This window comes from Ictidomys tridecemlineatus, chromosome 8 (assembly GCF_052094955.1).
Source record: "Ictidomys tridecemlineatus isolate mIctTri1 chromosome 8, mIctTri1.hap1, whole genome shotgun sequence".
NCBI classification, from domain to species: domain Eukaryota; kingdom Metazoa; phylum Chordata; class Mammalia; order Rodentia; family Sciuridae; genus Ictidomys; species Ictidomys tridecemlineatus.
The window spans coordinates 2,629,564-2,650,292 of NC_135484.1; the positions used below are offsets into that span (position 1 = coordinate 2,629,564).

Below are 20,729 nucleotides of genomic sequence, written 5' to 3' on the forward strand. Positions count from 1 at the left end.
ACCTCAGTCTCCGCAGCACTCATTTCTCGTGGGGACCTTACACGATGGTTTGTGATAAGGGTTCGGCTTCCCATTGATGCGACTACAAAAGCCTGTTCTAATACCTGGCGGCTAGATTGGTGGTCCCAGGCCTCCTACACAGTTTAGCTGGCCTGAATGAGGTTCTAGACACTCAGGAAACACTTAGGGCGTCCCAGTTGGGTCAGTGCCAAGCCTGGGCTGCGCCAGCCACTAGAGAACCAGGAGCATGGCTGCCACCCCTGATGCGTACGAGCCCTCTCCCTCAGGCTCCTGGGTGAGAAGAAGCACGTGTGTGCACTTGGTAGCACTAACCCCTCGGGCAGCATTTGCATCAGCCCAAGCGGGAAGACACAAGGTGAAAGGGAGAGAGATGAGGTGGAGACCGTTTCCCACTCCTCACCTGACCTTCACAGTAAGGCTTGGTTATTTATTGAGAAACACTCATATTAAAATAAAAACCCAGAGAAACTCTGCAGGGCTGGGTGATTTGTGGGGTGAGGAGGTCAGGCTGGGAGGAAGGAGCTGCGTCAAGGGTTTGCCACGATGCTTGTCCTCCGTGCCTTGAGACCATGAGCAGAGCTCACCTTCCCACTGGAAAGCCAGAGAGTGCTGGGGGAGCCCAGGACTGGCACACGGGAGCCTTCTGGGATGGGTGCTGCTCTCCCTGGTGGGGTGCAAAACCAGCAGCTGTGCAGCAGGCTTGACGTCTCTTCTCCTTCTCACTAGGTGATGTTCACAGAGGAGGATGTCAAGTTCTACTTGGCTGAGCTGGCCTTGGCCCTGGACCACCTGCACGGCCTGGGGATCATCTACAGGGACCTGAAGCCCGAGAAGTGAGTGAGACCCAGCGGGTCTGAGTGGCTGTCAGTTGGTGTTCTCCCCAGGGGTGCATTCCACACAGCGGTCTAGGGACGGTCTCTCGCTGGCCCTCCCCACACTGGAATCCCAAGTGGGGTGAACAGATGCCACCTCCCCGCCTGCAAAGGGGCACCGCTACTCGTGGGGCCCCGCTGGTTTTGGTAGGAAGTTCCTAGGCCCATTTGCACCTGATCCTCACCAGAACCGAGGGAGGCCCAGGTTCACGTCCAGGCTGCACAGGTGGGGCTGGCCAGGTGGAGGTAAGCCCACAACTCTGCTTTCCTGCCCAGCCCCCCAGCAGGGTGCCTCTGCCCTGAGGAGCCTCAGACAGGCCTGGCCCTCCCCTCCCCCTCCACTGGGCTCCGCTCAGGGAGCCCTTTCCTCTACTACCCAGAGCCCAGGGCCCATGGTCCAGTGGCTCCTCTTGGAAGTGGGCCCTTTTCTAGGTGAAAGCTTAGCTTTCCCGAGAGCTCACCTAAGAGACGGTGGCCCCGAATAACCAGGCCAAGATCCCGCTAAGATTTGTGGTCTTCTGTGATGACGATGATCTTTCATGTTATTATTACAGGTAATTTGCTAATCCAGTCTGAATTTAACCACTAGCGTCCTTCCCAGGTCTTTTCTCATGTGTGCTGTTTGGAGCTGACTCAGAGCTGTCAGCTCCAAGTGGCCCTTTTAGGGGACACACCAGTAGTTGTGCCTGAGAAAACCATGGTCTCCCATGTTTTTCTCCCTCTCACCTGTGAGGCTGAGCAGCATAGCCCAGAGCTGTGTCACTTGGTGAGGCCACAGCCCATGCCCTGAGGCCCCCAGCTCAGGGGTGGGCACAAGCCCCTGCTCCTCGTTCCCATTCTCACCTGCCCTGAGCTGAGAGAGCCCAGCTCTTCTGAAGTCTGCTTTGTTAGACAGGGCTGTCTCTGTGGGGGCTGTTGAGCACACCTGCCCGGGTGTACACTGCAAGGCTCTGACTTGCTCCTGGTCAGCACAATCTTACTGGCCATGCTGTAAAAACATCTGCAGATGACCATAGAAGGCCCTGTCCTGAGTAGTCCACAGGAGGAGCAGTGGCTCTTGACCACCCCGTCTCCTCACGCAGCAGATGCAGGAGACCATGCTGCCATCTCAGAGCCAAGTTGACTGTGTGCCCCACAGTGCACTGTACCCTGGGCCCCCCTTCTGACATCCCTGGTCGGGAGGTGACAGCAGGAGCCTGGCCTGTCCCTTCAAGTTAACCTCACTTAATTGCCCTCTGGCTCATGAGCCTGCAGTTCTCAATGTCTATGCTGACAGCTACAATGGACCCCTGTGAGCACCAAGCCTGCGTACTTGTCCAGGCAGGGAGAGCGGCTCTTGGTCTTTTCTGAAGGACACAGAGATCCCTACAGCTGAAAACAGTGATGTTTAATTGCCGGGTGAAGAAGGCTTTGCTGTTCAATTAGAATTACTAGGGACTGAATCTTGAAAGTTGCTTAATTCTGAGCCAAAATGGAGTACAACCAAAAAGCAAAGACAAAAACATTTGCTTCCTTAATCATAGCAGATCATCTTGGTTCACGTGCTGCACCTTTCCCTTTGCATTACCACGCACAGCAGCTGTTCTCTGACTCCATGGCAGATTTTCCCCGCTGTGTTAACATACAGACAACATGAGATTGGCCACCTTACCCTGGCTTTGTGCCAAGTTTGGTGGCACCAGGCACATTTCCTGTGTTGTGCTGCCATCGCCAGCACCCATCTCCAGGGCTCCAATCACCCCACAGAGCTGTAACTGTCCCCACTACTCACTAACCCACAGCCCTCTGTCCACCCCTGGTAGTCGCCGTTCTACTTTCTGTCTCTGAATTTGGTGACTCAAGGGACTGGAATCGCACAGCGCTTTGTCTTCGTGACTGGAGACTTCATGCAGCAGAGTGTCCTCAAGATTCGTCCTTGCAGTGGCCTGGGCAGTTTCCTTCCTTTTCAGGTTGATGTCACTTGTGTGTGACATCTTTTGTTTCTAGCTCACTTCCAGTCTCATTAGGGCTGGGCTGCCACCTCCCAGGACCTCTAGGAACAGGATTTAATGACAGTCCAAAAAGTAGAGAGGGAGGTTGGAGTGACGGGTCTCAAGATATCAGCCCTGGACTCCAGCTGCTGTCCCAGGGAGGGGGGCTCCTTGGTGGCCCAGGGCCCCACTCGCAGCCCACCTCCACTCCCTACAGTGAAGCACACTGTGCCTGGGCAGGGCCACTGTGACCAGCAGACAACTTTCAACTCATGGTGTGACCGGGGCTGGATGAGAATGAGATGGGCCAGCGGCTCACAGGGTGCCAAGCTGACACCAGTTCTTGTCACAAGATAAAGCTGGGGAACCCCAGGATCTGAGGCCCACACTTGTGCACAAGACCCATTAGAGGCTGGGTCCCAAGAGCTGGAACCAGGTCCCTGTGAGCCCAGGTATTCCTGGAACCTTCTCTTCCACATGCAGAACAGGTAGAAAGTTCCAGCCACTCCTGGGTCTCAACAAGATCTAAACCCTGCAGACCCCAGGCTCACACATGGGCTCCAACTGCTCTCCTGAGCTGGCAGGCGTGGGCAGGAATGGGCAGGGAGGTGGCCGTCCGAGGACCTGCGTCGTCCGCAGGTGCTACCCTCTGGCTGGTGCTGGTTGCAGATGCCCAAGCTAACAGGGGTGACAGCCAGCGTCTCACTGGGGGGTTCTTCTTCCTGCCAAGGAGGGTATAAGCCACCTGAAAACTTACAGTCAAGATAATTAGTGAAGAACACAATACAAAGAGTCGGAAATATATTTACAAAAGCGGAGCACTGGATATGATCCAGTCCACACAAGAGCTGGAACTAGACAAAGGAAAGGTGGCTCCGGAGGTTTATTTAAGGGGTACATCAAAGGCAGGGGTAAGGTTTCAAGGGCAGAGCCTTGCGTGATGTCTTGAAGTCGGCAGGATGATTGGCATCTTAGCAGGTCACACCCATCTCGGGTGCTGTGTGGTACGTGGTGGAGCAGGATAGAAATTCACAGTGTCCCTGGACAGTTGGCCAGAGAAAACGTCCACTGGTCATTCCCAGACACCAGATGTTTCTCTCCACCAGGCTTTGCTGTACGGTGACCCACACGCCACCCATGGATGGCTTGTGACACGGAGCCACCCTGGGCTGGGCTCTGCAGGCCACTGAGATGCTCTTGCTAAGGCCTTGGCTTTCTCTCCTTTTCTTTCAGCATCCTCCTGGATGAAGAGGGACACATCAAGATCACAGGTTTGTGAGAGACCATTTCCCTTGGTGGCTTCATCTCAGCCCCGGCAAATCGGGGACCTCCTCCAAGTCTCGGCCCTCACCTCCTCACATGTTAATTCGCCAAACGCTTGTCTCTGATCCGACTGAATTTTTCATGGACTTGGGCTGTTGTGCCCCTCACAGGGTCGGGAAGGTTGAGACTCCCAGGCTGTCTTGTCCCCTCCCGGTCCCCTGCCTGAGCTGCCTTCAGGGCCTGCCTCAGCTCATGGCAGTCTAGGTGGAGAGCTGGAGCTAGCGCTGACCAGGCCAACGAGCCTCCATGCAGTGTGCCAGTCCTGCAGCCCCACGGTGGCCTCAGCAGGCTGCACTGTGTCCCCGGCCCAGAGCGCGAGGTCCCCATGGTGCAGCACATGTCTGTCAGCCCCAGGTCCCCTGACCTGCAGTCAGAGCGCGAGGTCCCCATGGTGCAGCACGTGTCTGTCAGCCCCAGGTCCCCTGACCTGCAGTCAGAGCGCGAGGTCCCCATGGTGCAGCACGTGTCTGTCAGCCCCAGGTCCCCTGACCTGCAGTCAGGGCGCGAGGTCCCCATGGTGCAGCACGTGTCTGTCAGCCCCAGGTCCCCTGACCTGCAGTCAGGGCGCGAGGTCCCCATGGTGCAGCACGTGTCTGTCAGCCCTAGGTCCCCTGACCTGCAGTCAGAGCGCGAAGTCCCCATGGTGCAGCACGTGTCTGTCAGCCCCAGGTCCCCTGACTTGCAGTCAGAGCCCGAGGTCCCCATGGTGCAGCACATCTCTGTCAGCCCCAGGTCCCCTGACCTGCAGTCAGAGCCCGAGGTCCCCATGGTGCAGCAGGTGTCTGTCAGCCCCAGGTCCCCTGACCTGCAGTCGGAGCCTGAGGTCCCCATGGTGCAGCACGTGTCTGTCAGCCCCAGGTCCCCTGACCTGCAGTCAGAGCACCGTGGTCCTCCATGATGCTCATTTATGGAAAAGGGTCTCCTGAGAAATTGATGTCTGATGCAAGAAATAAACTTCTGAAATTGTTACAGGCACTCTGGAATTTGTAGATTCACAGAGAAATCCCCTCCCGTTGTAGATTTGACCTCAGGAGCCTGCCAGTCCTGGCAAGCACACCTGAGCTGGGTCATGCTTTCCAAGCCGAGCTCTGGCCCCTAAATGAGGGGAAGGGGAGGGGCGAAGGCAGCCACTTGTGACACCCAGATATCAGTGTTGACAGTAGCAATGGGGTTAGACACTGTCCTGAAAGCGGATCAGAGACTGAGGAAGTGCTTTGTGCTGTGCTTCTGTCTAGATTTCGGTCTGAGCAAGGAGGCCATTGACCATGACAAGAGAGCCTATTCATTCTGTGGGACGATAGAATACATGGCACCCGAGGTGGTGAATCGGCGGGGACACACGCAGAGTGCCGACTGGTGGTCCTTTGGTGTGCTCATGGTAAGGCTTGACCTCCTTGGTGGGCCTCTGCACAAAGGGAGCTGTTCCAAATGAACTCCCCCCAGGGCAGCCCGGCGAGCCTGGAATGAGGGGCAAGAAGGGCCCACACGCACACATGAAGCCCTGTGTGGTCTCAGCAGGAGGGAGGAGGGAGCTTCAGAGCATTTCCTGGTTCCTCCACCTGTCAGTCCCAAATTCCCACCACCAGAAAATGGAACTGGGACTCCAATGGGAATGCAGACTGATGAGAGGGCACTTTATACTTAACACTCCTACAGATTGGCAAGAAGTTTAAGGGATGCAGTGATGCCACTTTCCTGATCGCAGGTGCTCCTTCTCCCCCTCCTCGCCCCACCCAGGCAGGGCCCTCAAGACCTCTACTTGCCCTCCGTGTTGGCCAGGCTCTGACACTGGAATCCGACACGGGTGGTCCCAACACGGCTCCCATCTGTGCATTTAGCAAAGGAGCAAACAGGCTGTGAGACCTTAAGTAAATTTGTGTTGTGCACGTCCAAACCTGGATCCCTTCACAGACACGGCCATCTGTCTTCCTGCCCCTGCAGGACCCCTGGGCTGCATCCTACAGCCTCAGTTCAGACCTGCCCCCTGGGTGAACCTCAGGCTGGTGTCCAACTCTCTGCCCTGTTCTTGACCCCTGCTGACCTTTCACTGTGGGGCGATGGCCCTCAACCAGCTTGGAGGTGGCTCAACTCACAGTAAGAGATGTCCATGTCAGGTCGTGGCTCCTGCCTGCAGGACCAGCACTTGTCTCCCCAGCAGTGAACTACAGGACAGTTCAAGCTTAGTGAGAAGCTGCCTGGTCAAGCAGAGGCACGACATTTAGCTAAATGTTCTGTGAAACAGGTTCATACATGCAAAGCACAGGACATCATAAAGGGTCCGTGGATGTTAGGAGGGTGCTGACAATGTCTTGTTATTCATGATAATTCACACCTGTAATAGCAGCAGCTAAGGTGCCATTCATCCTTTCCAGAAGGCCACCAGCCAGGGTTCACATTTGTCTCTCAGGCTCCCTGTGTTCCTTTCCGATCCAAGCATCTTTCTTTAGATAAGTTAATGGGATTGTTAGCTTTGCTCTCTTAGAGGTGATTTTTGCATAGATAGCTCTGCTCCCATCCGAATATCTTGGTTTTCATTGAAGCCCTGGGTGGCAGGTGTTTGGTGGGCTTAGAGGAGGGGTGCCTCCCTGAGGTCACCCCTGCTGCAGACTTGGCTTGAAGTCTGGTATCAACCTTCACCCACACTAATCTGCAGATCCACCCTCCAGAGAAACCAGGCTCCTCTGGAGACGTGGCCAGCCGCCCTGCAAGTCCAGGGATCCTGCCCCTATGTGTCACTTTTTACTTCCCCTGAGTGACCTCTAGGCCTCAAAGAGGTGGACAGATGATTAAATCTGGTGCTGTGGATGAAGCTTTGTCCAATGGACAGATGTTGTGAGATGGTGTCCCTCATCCCTCGGGGTCACTGCGAGTTAAGAGAACAAGAGGCCGGCCAGAGCCTGGAGAGGAAGGTCGGCAGAGAGAACCTCACCCCGACTGTGCCCAGGCACGACGGGCTGGAGGGGTCAGAGACAGGCTGGAGGGGTTGGAGGGGCTGACATTCCTCTAATCTGCTGTTGTAGAAAGGATGACAAGGCCCATCCCATAATATAAAACAGACTTAAGTTCTTTTCTGATCTAAGTCATTGCAATCAAGGAGATGAATGGACACACTGAAAGGAGGACAGCCGGAGTTTGTATGGGGAAGGAGGGAGAGCCAGGGAAACTGGAGCTGCTCCCAGCAGAGGATCCTCCGTGCATGTCCCTGCAGGGCCCTGGGCCAGAGCGCCACCTCTGGAGCCCTTTCCTTCCTCTCGGTCTCCTCGCACTCCCGGTGTCACTGCTGCACACTCCCACCTACCACAGCAGACACCTGTGTACCCCAGCACTCGAGTGTCAGAGCCCCACGTCCCTCCCCTGACTCCCCTGCACAGAGCTGCCCTGGGCCCCAGGTCTGCTCCCCGAGGGGCAGCATGAAGACAGAGCTGCCCAGACCATGTGTCCTGCAACCCTCTCCTGAATGGGCCCCCTGGTACCCCAGAGTTTGAGAACCTGAAGTGGGGGTCAGCCCCTGTTCCCAGAGGCACCCTCGCCACGGGGCCAGCTCTAGCCACCAAGACTCTCCTCGCTAGATTGCTTAGTCAGAGGACTGCACGTTCCATGTCCCCGGCCTACAGGGAAGAGCAGTGACTCAAGAACCAAAAGTGTTCACTGGTGAGCAGAAAGCGGACATGAGAGTCATGGGCGACAGCAGGAACTCTGCCCGGCCCCCAGGTCACAAGGCGTCCCCACATCTGAGCAAGGTGGGAAAGACCGTTCGTTCCTTCTCTGCACAGACAAGAACCAAGGCTCAAAGAGGGCCTCAAGGCTTCCAGTACACGCTCTTGGGGTGCTGCCCTCCTGCGCCCTGGCCCCAGCTGATGACCATGGAAGGCTTGGTCATGGTGGCCTTGGGCAGAAGCATCAAGGGCTTCCAAATTCTCATTGCTGTTACAGGGTGGCTCTAAGTGATGTTTAGTGACGTCTCACCCGAGCCTCCTGAAGGTCATGGTGGCACTGGTTTGTCTGTACAGTGTCTCCACTGGCCTTGCTGAGGTGGATGAGGCCCCTGAGCAGCTCCCGAGGGAGGCGCCTGCTGTTAGGGCTGGGGAGGCTTGAGCTGGCATCACCCTGGAAAGGCCCTGGCAGGTGAGCATTGTTTTCAGAACCTTGCAGTCTGGTGCCAGCCCAGCTAGTGAGAGACAGAGCTGGGGCTGCAACTGAACTCTGAACCGTTGGCATTGACTGCAGTGACGTAAGGCAGCTTACAGAGCCCCTGAGGAGCCAAGGTCAAGAAAGGGCAGTCTCGGGAAACCAGCACAGGCTGGCTCAGAGGTGCTTGCCATGTGCAAATGCAGCCCAGATGCCCTTCTAGAACCTGACGCCAACAGAGCAGACCATGCCAGGGACTGCCCATCACAGTGGCCACACCACTGCTCCTCACCTTGTTCTGCACTTCGAGCTCCTACCTGCAGTCGGTTTTGCTCAAGGACATGAGTGTCACATTTGCTCAGGCATTTTTTCCTCTGAGCTCTTTGGGAGTACCTGAGGATCAGCACTGGGATGTACCCTGCCTCTTTGGGGCACAGCTGTGGGAGCAAGGGTCAGTGAACTTGTCTCCTGTGCTCAGGCCATCTGTACACAAGCCCATCCAGAGACCTGACCCCGAGCCACAGAGCCAGGTCTGTCCCACCTCCAACCCCCAAGCACAACACGGGTCACCTTGCCCATGCTCAGATTAAACTATTAACATGCTTCTGATTTCTTAAAAGAATGGCGACCCACCAGATGAACTAGGATTCTAGGCTCCCCATGACCACATGTCTCCCTCCCAGAGAGCCTTCTTATTCAGCTGCCCCACTGCCATCTGGGTGGGGTCCTGCCCGAGCTATGGGCTGGCCTGTCTTGGGTTTATGGAAAGTCCCTCCAGGCAGGACTTTGCCCCAGCCCTGAAGCGGGAGGTTACAGGGCATCCTGGGCATTGTGGGATGTCTCCCAGCCTCCCTGGCCCAGACTCGAGTAGCAGGAGGCCCATGATGACCATCAGAAACATCCCCAGCTTTGGGAAACGTCTTGGGGGAGCAGGGAATCACTGCTTCAGGATGTTGTGGCTGCTCAAGTGCAGCGAGACCCGTTTCTCATCCAGGGTCCTCTGTGGGCATCCACGGCCTGACCTCGGTGCCCATTTGTGAATGACTCAGGGAGAGTGTCCTCGAGCAGGTGTGCTCCAGTGGGGGACACAGGGCAGCCATGGCTCTCTCAGTGTGCTCTGGAAGCCGTGGTGTCCCAGCACAGGAGCAGAGGCCTCACCACAGGTAGTGTGCAGGTCATGGGTCGATCCAGAACAGGCATTTCAGTAGTGATACCCTTTCTGTGGGGCTCTTGGGGACCAGAAACAAAGCCAAAGCACCGAGACGTGAGTAGGCCACAGCAACAGACAGTTGTGTTGTCCTGTCACGTCCCTCTTCGCCTTCATCCTGGAGAAGCGCTGACTGAGCACCCACACATGAGTCAGGTGGGCTAATGATGGACGGGGCCTCCCACCTGGTCCTTGTTGCAAAAGAAAGAGCCGCATGGAGTGAGGACCAGACAGGGAGAGACAGAGAGTCGCCGTCAAGGTCCAACAAGAACCAGAGCTCCGTCCATGGGGATGAGCACACTGTTCCCGGCCGAGGCTGCGCAGACTGCAGCTAGGACCCAAGGCGAGGCTGCGGAGGGCGCCCATCCACACAGCAGCTCCCCCGCGGACGGGGATTTCATGAAGGCTGCAGGAGACTCCGGGAGGTGCAGAGGGCGGAAGGGAGAACCAGACGGGAAGAGTTCCCTTGCTGACAGGTCCTGTTTTAAGGGAGCTGGTCATTTGTATAACTGGCTCATAGAGGCGCACCCTGTGGTACCCGGGGGGCAGCTCATCTGCTACCAGAGCATCCTAGACTTCCAATTTAATCACATTTGTCTCTTTTAAATTCTCATCTGGACTCTCTTGCTCTTTTTATTACTTAACATTTATTTATTGCCAGTAGCACACAGAATCGACAGCAAGTTTGACGTGACAGAGTGGGCTTCGGACTCCCGAACTGGCAGAAATTTAAGTTTGTTTTCAGAAAGAGACCTGTAGCAGTAAGAAAGCCTTGACTCGTCCGTTTCTGTAATTTCACTCTACAGACACCTGGACGTGTTAGGCGCACTTTTAGGTAGCTTCAGTCTTATGTTGGCAGGAAATGGGGAACCCCCCGACCCACAGTAGGTGCACAGTGGAGCAGTGGCGTGGCCATGGACGTAATGTCAGATTGTATGATGGACACAGAGAGTGTTGTATTATTCATGAAAAGTTCAGTATACAAAACTATTAAAAATTAAAAAAAAAAAACAGCTTGAGAGAGTTCTGGATGGAGGTGCCCCATGGTAATGGTGGCTCTCCTTGGACAATGCAGTTTGGGTCTTTTTACTTTTGTGTATTTCCCAGGATTTTCTTAATAAAGAAAAAATGCTGCAGGAAAAATTACAGAGGAGCAGAGACATCCAAAGTAAAAATAAATTAGACGAGGCCGATTGGATAAGACCTCCCAAGCCCTGCACTGAAGCTACTTTTCAGAGGCTAAGATGGGTGTGGTCACCATCCCCTGGGTCCCACTGCCCGAGCTCCTTGTTCCAGGAGTGGTCAGAGATACACGTCTGATAGACCAGAGAGTCCAAGCCACTGTCCCCAAGCCCACAGATCCTGTCCCTCCTCCCAGTCCCGGCCGGCCCTCCTCCGTACCCGCCATGGGAGGGTGTGCTGTGACTGCTCGCTGCGTCCCTCGTTCGTGCATCTCCCACTGGGTCGTCAGATCCCGGAGGCTGGTCTCCCTGGTGCACCAGCACGTGGGCCTCACTGTGCCCCATTTACTAGGGTTTGGGACAGATTAATGAACGCACGCTTCTTTGGGTTGCTTTGCAGTTCGAGATGCTCACGGGGTCACTGCCGTTCCAGGGGAAGGACCGGAAGGAGACGATGGCCCTCATCCTTAAGTGAGTGGGTGATCACACCAGCGCGTGTCTGTGCCCTCTAGCAGCAGAGCCTAGTTCTCACCCCCAGGTCTGAGGAATAGGCCGTGGCCATGGGACGGGCACACGAGCGCTGGCCATGAGCAGGATCACTGGTGGGTGAGGCAGGACCATGGAGGGACTCCAGCGCTCCTTCCACGGCGCTTCCCATCGCCTCGATGGCCCAGTGGCTGGGTTCCAGATGGGCCTGGTGACCAGCCAGAGGTGGCACACAGATTCCGGGGCTCTGGGGATTCAGGACGTTCTTAGCACAGGCTCAGACTCCTCTGCTCTACCTTCCTCTGCTCGACCCCATTCACATGGTCGTCCACACCCTGCCTTCTGACAGGAGTGGGCACCATCTGGTCACATGCCTGCCTCTGCCTGACTGGGCAGTTCCACCCCATTTTCAGAAGGACTCACCACACAAATAGACCTGCTCTCAGAACCACGGGAGTCGGAACCCAGGGCCACCTGGTCATGACATCCCCAGTGTGAGCTGAGCACAGGGTCAGGGAAGGGTGGGTGACAGGGACCCAGGAAGTTCCTCCCAGCCATGCTAGGGGGTGGAATTAGGGCCATTTGAAGAGAGAAGTCACAAAGCTAACCTTGGGATCACCACCAGAATCCTGCTGCCAGTGGGCATGAGACTTCTGTGAAATCCAAAGGCACCTGAACTGCGGCCAGTTCCTCAGACGTGGATGGGAGATGGGTGGAGAAACGCAGGGAGGTGCTGCCCTTGGTTCTCAGCAGCGCCTCCCTGTGGAGTAGTCCCTCAACTGCAGCTGAGGGGGCTTCTGTGTGCCCGGCCCTGTGTGGGGAGCTGCAGGGTGCACACTCATGCCTGTCACTTGGGAGTGGCAGAGTCAGGGTCAGCACTGAGCTCTGTGCCCTGGTCCTCAGTGGGGTCCAAGGAACTGGGCTCACAGCGTACTCCTCCCCCAAATGCTCTTCATGATACTACAGCAGCCAGACTCGGGGGCGGGTGCGAGTGCAGGCATCCGAGGACTGGAGGGGACTCCCAAAGTGGGATGCCACCCTTCTTGCTGCCGGCTTTCTGGGGTCTCGGTTTTGGAAAACGCTTATTTCCATTCAAAGTGCTGTTGATGCAAATGGGATCCTTACTGCTGTTCTAATGCTTTTATTATATTTTAAATGAATTATTAAATACAATTACAAAAATTTGTACTTTTAATTTCTAATATGGCAAATATCAGAGCTATGGGGCACATTATTAGTATCTCTATAGTGTCCCTAAAGACTTTTAAAGTGTACAAGTGTTTGCTCAGGTCACAGTTTGGGCATAGCGACTGGCAACTTTGGAGTCTGTTAGTGCCAAATGAGCAAGATCTCGACATGGAGAACACTCACAGCCCTTGGCGTCTCCCCTTCTCATCTGAACACAATTCTGTTTTCAGAGCCAAGCTGGGAATGCCTCAGTTCCTCAGCTCGGAGGCCCAGAGCTTGCTGAGAGCCCTCTTCAAGCGGAACCCCTGCAACCGGCTGGGTAAGCGCCCCATGACACCCCCAGGGACCTGCTCCGGCACTCCAGCCCACTCTCCCAGTGTGTGCCTGGCCTTGCCCAGGTCCCTGAAGACAGAGGGGACAAGGGAGCCACTTGCTGTGTGGTCGAGCTCTGAGGACCCGGGGTCTGGTCACAGTCAACATGTCATAAGCTGTCTCTGAACCCTCCTCTGGTTCTGCTCCTCTTACTCTGGGGACTCCATGAGCTGCAGGCAGAGCGGCCACTCCCACCCTGGGGTCTCCTGAAGCAGGAACCGCAACGTCTGCTGAGTCCCACGCACACTTCTGCATTCACGAGCGCTGATCTGTTTCTCTTTTTGGTGGTTTATGGAGGTGTTTGCCCTTGCGGCCTGGAAGGCTCGGGTCAGGCCCTAAGGCATCCAGGGTAGGGTCCGAGGTGAGTCACTGGCAGCGGGAGCACAGGGAACTTTCCAGGTGGTTTTATGATACACATAAATGGAAGGAACAAATTAGTTACCGTTCCTTGGACTCTCTAACCTCATAGATAACACATGATTAAGAAAGGAAGACAAAAGGTAAGTCAGGAAATATTTCATTTTGGAGAAAATAATTAGATTTTCCTCTCTGCATGAATCAACCCCAAAGGGAGCTCAGATGCGATTTCCTTTACATATCAGCTTTAATTTCAGGGAACTCCTGTATTAGCGGTAATCCTTCAGTTATTAAAAATCAAGTTAGCTGGATGCTGTGGTGCTGCAGCGATGTGGGAGCCTGAGGCAGGAGGACCACAAGTTGGAGGCCAGTCTCATCAGCTTAATGAGACCCTGCCTAAAGATTTTAAAAAGTGAAAAGGGCTGGGGATGTTGCTCGGTGATAAAGTGCTCCTGGATTCAGTGCCTAGTACCACAAATTTAAAATGAGTAAAGCTAAAATGAGGGGTACCTGCACAGTCCCCAGAGTGTTTTCACAATCTGTGAGAGGGTTGATTCGCAGTGACCTCGATCTTGGGGAAACGGAGTTAGAGTGACTTTCAGTCGGTACCCATGCACTTAGAACACGAGGACATCATGGGAGCCCCTGCCCTCGCGTGGATTCTGCTGAGAACATGTGAGCGCTCGGCCTCTCATCCAGCTTTGGCCCCTCTCCTTCTTACTGGTGTGTTTTCCAAAAACCTTGCAAGGATTCCCACGGGCCTTGACACCAGCTCTCCCATGCGATCCTGGACATTTAAACTTCCATTTCTCAAGACTCCACTGACACAGGTCGGTGGTCACCCTGTCTCCAGGCCCCGGGTGACAGTGATACTGCTGGCCACTGTGAGCCTCCGGACCTGGCCTTCCTCTGGCAGGGCCTGCAGCCTGACAGGGAAGGCCTGGAATCCAGGGGAGACAGTGGCTGGGAAGTGGGAAGCCTCTGTGGCCCGTGGCCCAGCTGCCCCTCAGCAGCCCAAGGCCTGGGCCCAGCCTGAGTACCCCTATCCGGTCCCTGTCGGTGAGAAAAACTGTGGTCCAGTCCAGTGAGCTTGGTGAGAGCCAGCTGGCAGGATCATCAGTCACAGCTGGGTCTCCAGAATAGACCCTAAGGACAAGAAGGTCCTCCGCCTGGCCAGGGGGCCACCCTGGGAGAGAACTGCCCAGGCTATCCAAGAGGGGGGGAGATCCCCGGAAGCAGTGCCGTCCCGAGGCTGTGGCTTCCCCAGATGCCACAGGGTGAGGGGTGAAGGTGGGATGCGAGGTCCCCAGTGTGGAACGTGCCGGGCCAGAGCCGAGCCCGAGCCGAGCCCTGGACCTGGGGAAGCGTGCAGGTACACACAGGGCTCCGTGTTGGCTCACAGGCTGAGGAGCCTTGAATCTTTCCCTCACAGTCGATCATCAACCCCAGGTGGGATCCAAGGCTCCTTCTCCTGGGCTAAGGGCTCCCCAACCACCATGGCTGGTGAGGTCACCCACGTCTGTGTGGCCTGCGGCTCCCCGGCTCTCTGCATTCACCTTCCTTCAGGAATTCTGCCTGCTGTTTCTGGTGCCTGACATGGAGCAGCACAGTTTGGAAAGCAGGCAGCAGCTTGGAGGATAGTCTCCTACAGGACAGTGTCCCTACTTGTGCAGGGCTGCTGCAGGCAAGACCCTGGCAGAGGTCACAGTACACCCCAGCTTGCGTCTAACCCTTGCTCCTGGAGTTTCCGTCTCTGTGGATTTCTGAAATCCACGTGTAGTGGCCAGGGCAGGCTGGCAGCCTCCTGGAGGTGTGTGGACCCCATGCCGTGAAGGAGCAGCTCTGGTCTGCACCCTCCCGGTGAGGAGAGACACGTCGGTGGGAGAGACTTCCGCCTTCCCTGCTGGTCGTGGGAGCACGTGCACCTGCTCGTCACATTCTTCTGCGCACCGCTCTTCAGACCCGTGTTTCTGACCTTTTTACAAATTCCCCGAGAGGAGTGGGGCCCTGTCCCTGTTCCCCCAGCAGTGTGGAAGGCTGTCCCATGAGGAGCTGGGTTCTCAGCCTTGGCCAACAGTGTGACGGAGCAAGACTAGGCAGCACAGCCCACGGCGTGAGCTTGCGTCACCCCACAGGAGGCACAGTCATCTAGACTCCGCTGTGTCCAGTGACCCCTCCACCCTGGGAGATGAAGTTGGGTGGACTGTCCCTGGGATCCCTCCTGTTCCTCCTGGTGTTCTGAGTCCCTGGCATGGCCTCATGCACCTCCAGAGCCTGTGCTCTGCCCTGTCGTCACCAGCCCGTGAGGCTTGGGCACCTTGCTGTGTCTGGCCCTCAGGAAGGCCTGATCCCAGGCAGTCGGGAGGTGATAGGACTCCTGTTCAGTCTCAAGGCAGACGTGTCCTTCCTTTGGAGGTCACTAGTTAAAAATGTGACCCTGAATTTGACCCTCAGTTGGAGGTGGCGAATGCAGCCTGGCTGTGAATCACGCCTTGACTTCGAGGGAACGAACGTGGAGTGGATTGCAGTGCTGCTTCCTCGCCTCCCCCTGCACGTCTCCAATCCCCTCCTCCTCACGTTTAGAAACTGGAGTTCTTGAAAATTGTTCATTTGCTAATTCTTCCCCTCTGCTGCCTGACCCTCTGGAGTCAGCCTGAGGGACGCACCACTCCTTCCTGCTTCCTCCCGGCATCTGCAGCTTTCTGTGATCAGAGCCCTAAGGACACGATGCTGCCGGCAAAGCAACCTGTGGCTCTGTCACTTTGATCAGCTCTGGTTTCCTGGACAAAACCAGAAATTACCAGGAGGTGATTCCTTCCTCTAGACACAAGGAGAGAACAAAGGCTGTGCCCACTCCTCCAAGGGGTCCTGTGCACTGGCGGGGACCCCTGCAGGGACATTGGAGAAGGAGCAGACCCAGAGCTGGAGATCTGCCCTCTTGCCTGGGAGTGGCAGATTTGGCTCCAGGGCTCAGACAGCTGATGCAGAGTCCCTGATAGAAGCTGAGAGGCCTGCGGTGGATCTAGGAAAAACTGGACTTGCGAGGGCCTTCTGCACACGTGGGCACAGAGCAGTGGGCTGCGGCGCCTGATGCGTGACCCCATGGGGTACGTGAAGCAGCGCCTTCCTGCACAGCCAGCGCTGGCAGGCCCTGGGGCCTTGGGCTGACCTAGAACCAGGCCGGGGCGGTACCTGCACAGAGCTGGGTACAACCCCAAAGTCGCCAGCAGTTCTTCAGTCTCAGTTACAAAGAGGAGCTTCTGGAAGGCTCCTGTGGCCTCTGGTCCTTCCTGGAGCACGTGTACCGGGTCTATCGGACATGAACAACGAACTGTCTTTATTTCATACGTAGGTTGTTTCACTTTAATCTACACTGATGTAAGTTTTCTCTCTTCCCCACCAAAGAAGTTCCTGAAATTTCACTGCATTTGGATTTAATGAATTGCATAAAAATCTCAATTTATTTATTTTCTGCCGCAGTCTGGCTGGGCATAAATCACGAGCCACTGAAGCAGGAACAGACTTTTTTCCTGAACTCCACCAGCACACTCCACACACGCTCCCCGGGAACTCTCCCGAACGCCACCTATGCGGCTCCTCCAGGAACCACCAACTGGAAATCCCACCCCCAGAACTTCACCAACCAACGCGAACTCTTCAGGAATCCCCGCGAGAGCTTAAGCGGAACTCAACAGGAACTCCGTGAGAACTCAAAAGTCATCATCTTAACGGCTTGCTGGCGTCACCTCTCAACCACTACTTCTGGCAAAAATGCCATGCGGTATCCCAACTCGGCTGTGGCCCTCAACAATTTTCATTGAATTTTATACAGAATTTTTATTCTGTAGAGCAATTTGGCTAGAAAAAAATATCAAGGTTGAGAAAAGCATAAGAAAGATAGCTATATAAACGCAGGCTGAAAGCTATGGGTTTATATTTATGGGATCCAAATCACCAGCAAGGTTCAGGATCTCCCCTGAAATCTTCCCTGAGATCCTCCACAAAGGAACATTTAGAGCACACACATTTTGTACTTTTTAAATTTTTGCTGGAGGTGGAGCCCAGGGCTTAACGTATGCTAGACAAGCGCTCTGCTGCTGAGCTACGTCCCCAGCCCTGTACTTCTTCATGAGTTAATATCGGTATGGCGGTTTGTGATGTTTTATCCCTTCTCCACCTTTGTAAGAAGAGTCCTGGCCCTTTTTCACCCTGCATCATGGTATAGAGGCGATTCTTTGGTGAGACCCAGTGCTGGCGAAGCCCAACAGGAGATACTGACACTTCAGAATGAAGGCGTGTGTCTGTTCCCTCCGTGAGTCAGTTTGAAAACTCCCCATTAGAGTATGCAAGCACCTCTGCTTTGCCCAAGCACCCCTCCAGCAGGACAGGTCTGCTTGGTATGTGCTGCCAAGGGGCGCGGCTGTGCAGGAGAAGCACAGTGCCCCTCACACAGGGAGGCTCTGCTGAGCCTGGGGCCACGTGAGCAGGGGAACAGGTTGTCACCCATGCTAACATGGAGAGGCGCTGAAGTTTAAAAAGAGTTAAAATAGCACATGGTACCACAACATCCAGAGCCTTCCTGTCTGTGTTTTTAGGAGCCAGCGAGGGAAGTGGTTTCTGAAAACTCACACAGGCAATCGCGAACGAGGGGGTCTAGGGTGGGTAGGACAGGAAGGGAGCTCCCTGCTCACTCCAGCACCTCGACAATTGGACTTTTAAACTGTATGTACTGCTTTTATGGTTTAACTGACTAGTTTTTACAAAGCTGTTTTGAAGGGAAGCATTTGCTGCACAGAGACTGTCCCAGGCTCAGGCTCACTGTGGGCAGCTGGCAGAACGTGGCTGTGCAGGGGCGGGAAGGGACGCCTCCTGCCCATCCTGATTCAGGGCGACACCTGTAACACAGATAAGCTAGCAAGAGCGTGCAGCTGACTTGCTTAATCACAGCTTTCCACGCCAGGAGCCCGGAGGGACAAGCTGGAGACGTTGAAGGGTGACCCACCAACTGGACAAGGCGTGAGCTGATGTGACAGCCTGGCGAGGGTTGCTGGGCAAGTCTCCTGGGCCTGGTGCTCTCCGCTCTGGAGCACGGGTCCCGCAATGCGGATCGGAGGGTTTCTCTATGGCTAGCCCCTCCACAGAAGTGGGCAGAGGTTAGATGATGAGGAAGGTTTACAGCTGGCTTTGGAGAAGCGGGGCTCTGGTTTCTCGGCCCCTCCTTGGAGAAGAGGAATTCCAGTTTCTGGGGCTGGCTTTGGGATGAGGGGTTGGGAGAGTGACAGCAGAGCCAAGGTCAGAGAGGACCCCGCCCCGAGGTTTCACAGGGTATAGTTTCTGAGCCCCAACACACTGCCACCCACTGTGGTCCAGACCCCCCTGCCTCCACCTCTGCCCCACCCCTTCCTCATCACACCCCAGACACTGAGGACCCTCAACAGAGGTGTGACATGTGATCCAGCGAGCCACACTGTCACGGGCCCCAGGCTTGGAGCAGGCTGGGGCTAAGGATGATCCTCCTTCTTCTGGACTTTTAGGACGATAAACAAAGGCTTCAGGAATCAAGAAGCACACAGGAGGCCAGGCCAAAGCACAGGAGTACAGCAGGGGCTGGGGAGGGGAAGTGGAGGCCAGAGTTTTCTAGAAGAAAAGATGAAAGAAGAAGGGAATGGTGTGTGGCCTCCATACACAAGACCCTGAGGTGAGAAGACAGGGGACCTGCTTGTTCTTCTCATTTTCTGTTGCTGGTGATAGGCGACACTTCTGAGACTTACTCAACAGGGATACAGCACGAAGGCACAGCAGCTGCAAGAGTCTGAACATGAGACATGCCTGCTGCACATCAGGGCCAAGCGCAGTTACAGAGCCATGTGCAAAACAGGCAGGTAGCCCCAATGCCACTGCTGTGAGCAGGGGTGGGCCAGCAGGGCTGCTCTGTGAGGACACTGGTGGTCTCAGAGCACAAGCTCAAAACCATGCAAATGGCTCCAGCCCCTTACTGAAGCTGGTCAGATCCCTGGAGAACCCCAGTGGGCCGGGGCTGGTGAGATCTGTGCATGCCACCTGCCCTGGCTCCTGCCAGCAGCGCTCCATGGGACACAGTGACGGTCAGAGGAGGACTGTAAACACTGAATAATAAATTTCCAGTGGGCAGAAGACACTTCAAAATTAAATACTTCCAAACTAAAGAGGTGAAGCTCAGCTAACCCATAAGCAATTAAGAAATAAAAAAGCAGGGGCCAGGGAAGAGCTCAGGGGTAGAACACTTGCCAGCATGTGTGAGGCCCTGGGTTCATTCCCCAGTCCCACACACACACACAAATAAAATAGTATTTAAAAAGCAAAAAAAAAAAAAAAAAAACATAACTCCAGATCAATTCTGGAGTCCCCTGGGATGTTTACAGTCTGCCAGTCAGGGAAAGCAGGCAGCAGCAATATGCGCATCAGGCCACTAGTTCTGAACGTTCCCAAAAGGATTAGAGGTGGATCTTGTGTGATCCTATAACAACAAGGTGTGAGCATGGCAAAGGACCAGGAATTAACACTCCCCAGAGCTATCTGCAGATGTTAGAAAACTATGAGTGTATTTTTGTTTTATATCAAAACCTTTTGGGGATAGCCTACTGAGCGCTTAGAAGCCCACAGTGAAATGAGTAGCTTGCTGTGTTACAAGGGGTGCAGCTGAACAGAGAGCATTGAAGGAATGAATTCTTCACAAGCAGAGCAGCATGTCTTTGTTATGTGTATCACACCCACATCCCCCATGAAGAAATCAAGGCCAGGGAGCAAGTGGACGGCCACAGGGTCTCTTGGCATGGAAACCGAGCCCCAGTGACAGGAGCATATGTCTTTGTCACTGTTGAAGAATGTGAGTCTGGATTCTTGAGTCCATTTTCCCAGGAACTTTTGATTCATGTGTGCTTGGGCTGGAAACTTAATGTAGAATCACAATGTAAAATCACCAAGTCTACCAGGAGTGACATCTCTGTCCCTGAGTTCCAAGTCTTGAGGTCTTCCGTGATGGGGGTGAGTCGCAGATGTGCTGGGACAAAGCAGGCTTCTGGGGGCCTGGTGTCAGACATCAGCACAGACCTGTCTTGTTCCCCAGCCGGGACTCTGCTCCCTCCTTGCCTTTGACAGGGTGTGCTGTCCAAATAAAGTGGTCCCCAGTCCAAAAGAACGGGTTCACAGTTTTGCAGGAGAGAGGATGTAATGCTGGAATGCACAGTGACAGGCACCTTGGCCCTCAGAAGGCCTGCGCGGCTTCCAGGCTGATACACTCCATCACTTGTCATTTCTGAGTGATAATCAGTGTTAATTCACCTTCCTCTCTGCTGAGGCCAAGTCCTACCTGTGCCGAGGCAAGAGGGTGCCAGTGAAGGCCTGCTGGCTGGTGACCCAAGAGCACCCAGCACCCCGATTCTCCAATTCCTGCCCCTCCTGCACCCTAACTCATCCTCCTGCAGATCATACAGCCAGTGGTGGGTGACAGTGGGATGCAGTGGGTGCCCAGTGTGCAGCAGATTCTTAAATGGAGGCATGAGTCACGGTGCAGTGTGCGTGCCCAGCTCCTGGGGAAGTGCCTGGGGCACTTGCCAAGACCTGGAAGACGGGAGTCGGAGGCACC

General features: G+C 55.1%; 1 protein-coding gene across 6 annotated transcripts in view; it reads left to right on the forward strand.

The window, feature by feature from the left end:
• The window catches only part of Rps6ka2 (ribosomal protein S6 kinase A2), a 290,124-nt gene that overhangs the window by 232,287 nt on the left and 37,108 nt on the right, over positions 1-20,729 (forward strand). For all 6 annotated transcript variants that reach the window (XM_040283560.2, XM_040283561.2, XM_040283564.2 and 3 more), the window contains 5 exons: positions 748-854; positions 4,097-4,134; positions 5,422-5,564; positions 11,103-11,173; positions 12,607-12,695. In XM_040283560.2, the coding sequence (XP_040139494.1) occupies positions 748-854; positions 4,097-4,134; positions 5,422-5,564; positions 11,103-11,173; positions 12,607-12,695 (448 nt within the window). The remainder of the gene's footprint in view (positions 1-747; positions 855-4,096; positions 4,135-5,421; positions 5,565-11,102; positions 11,174-12,606; positions 12,696-20,729) is intronic.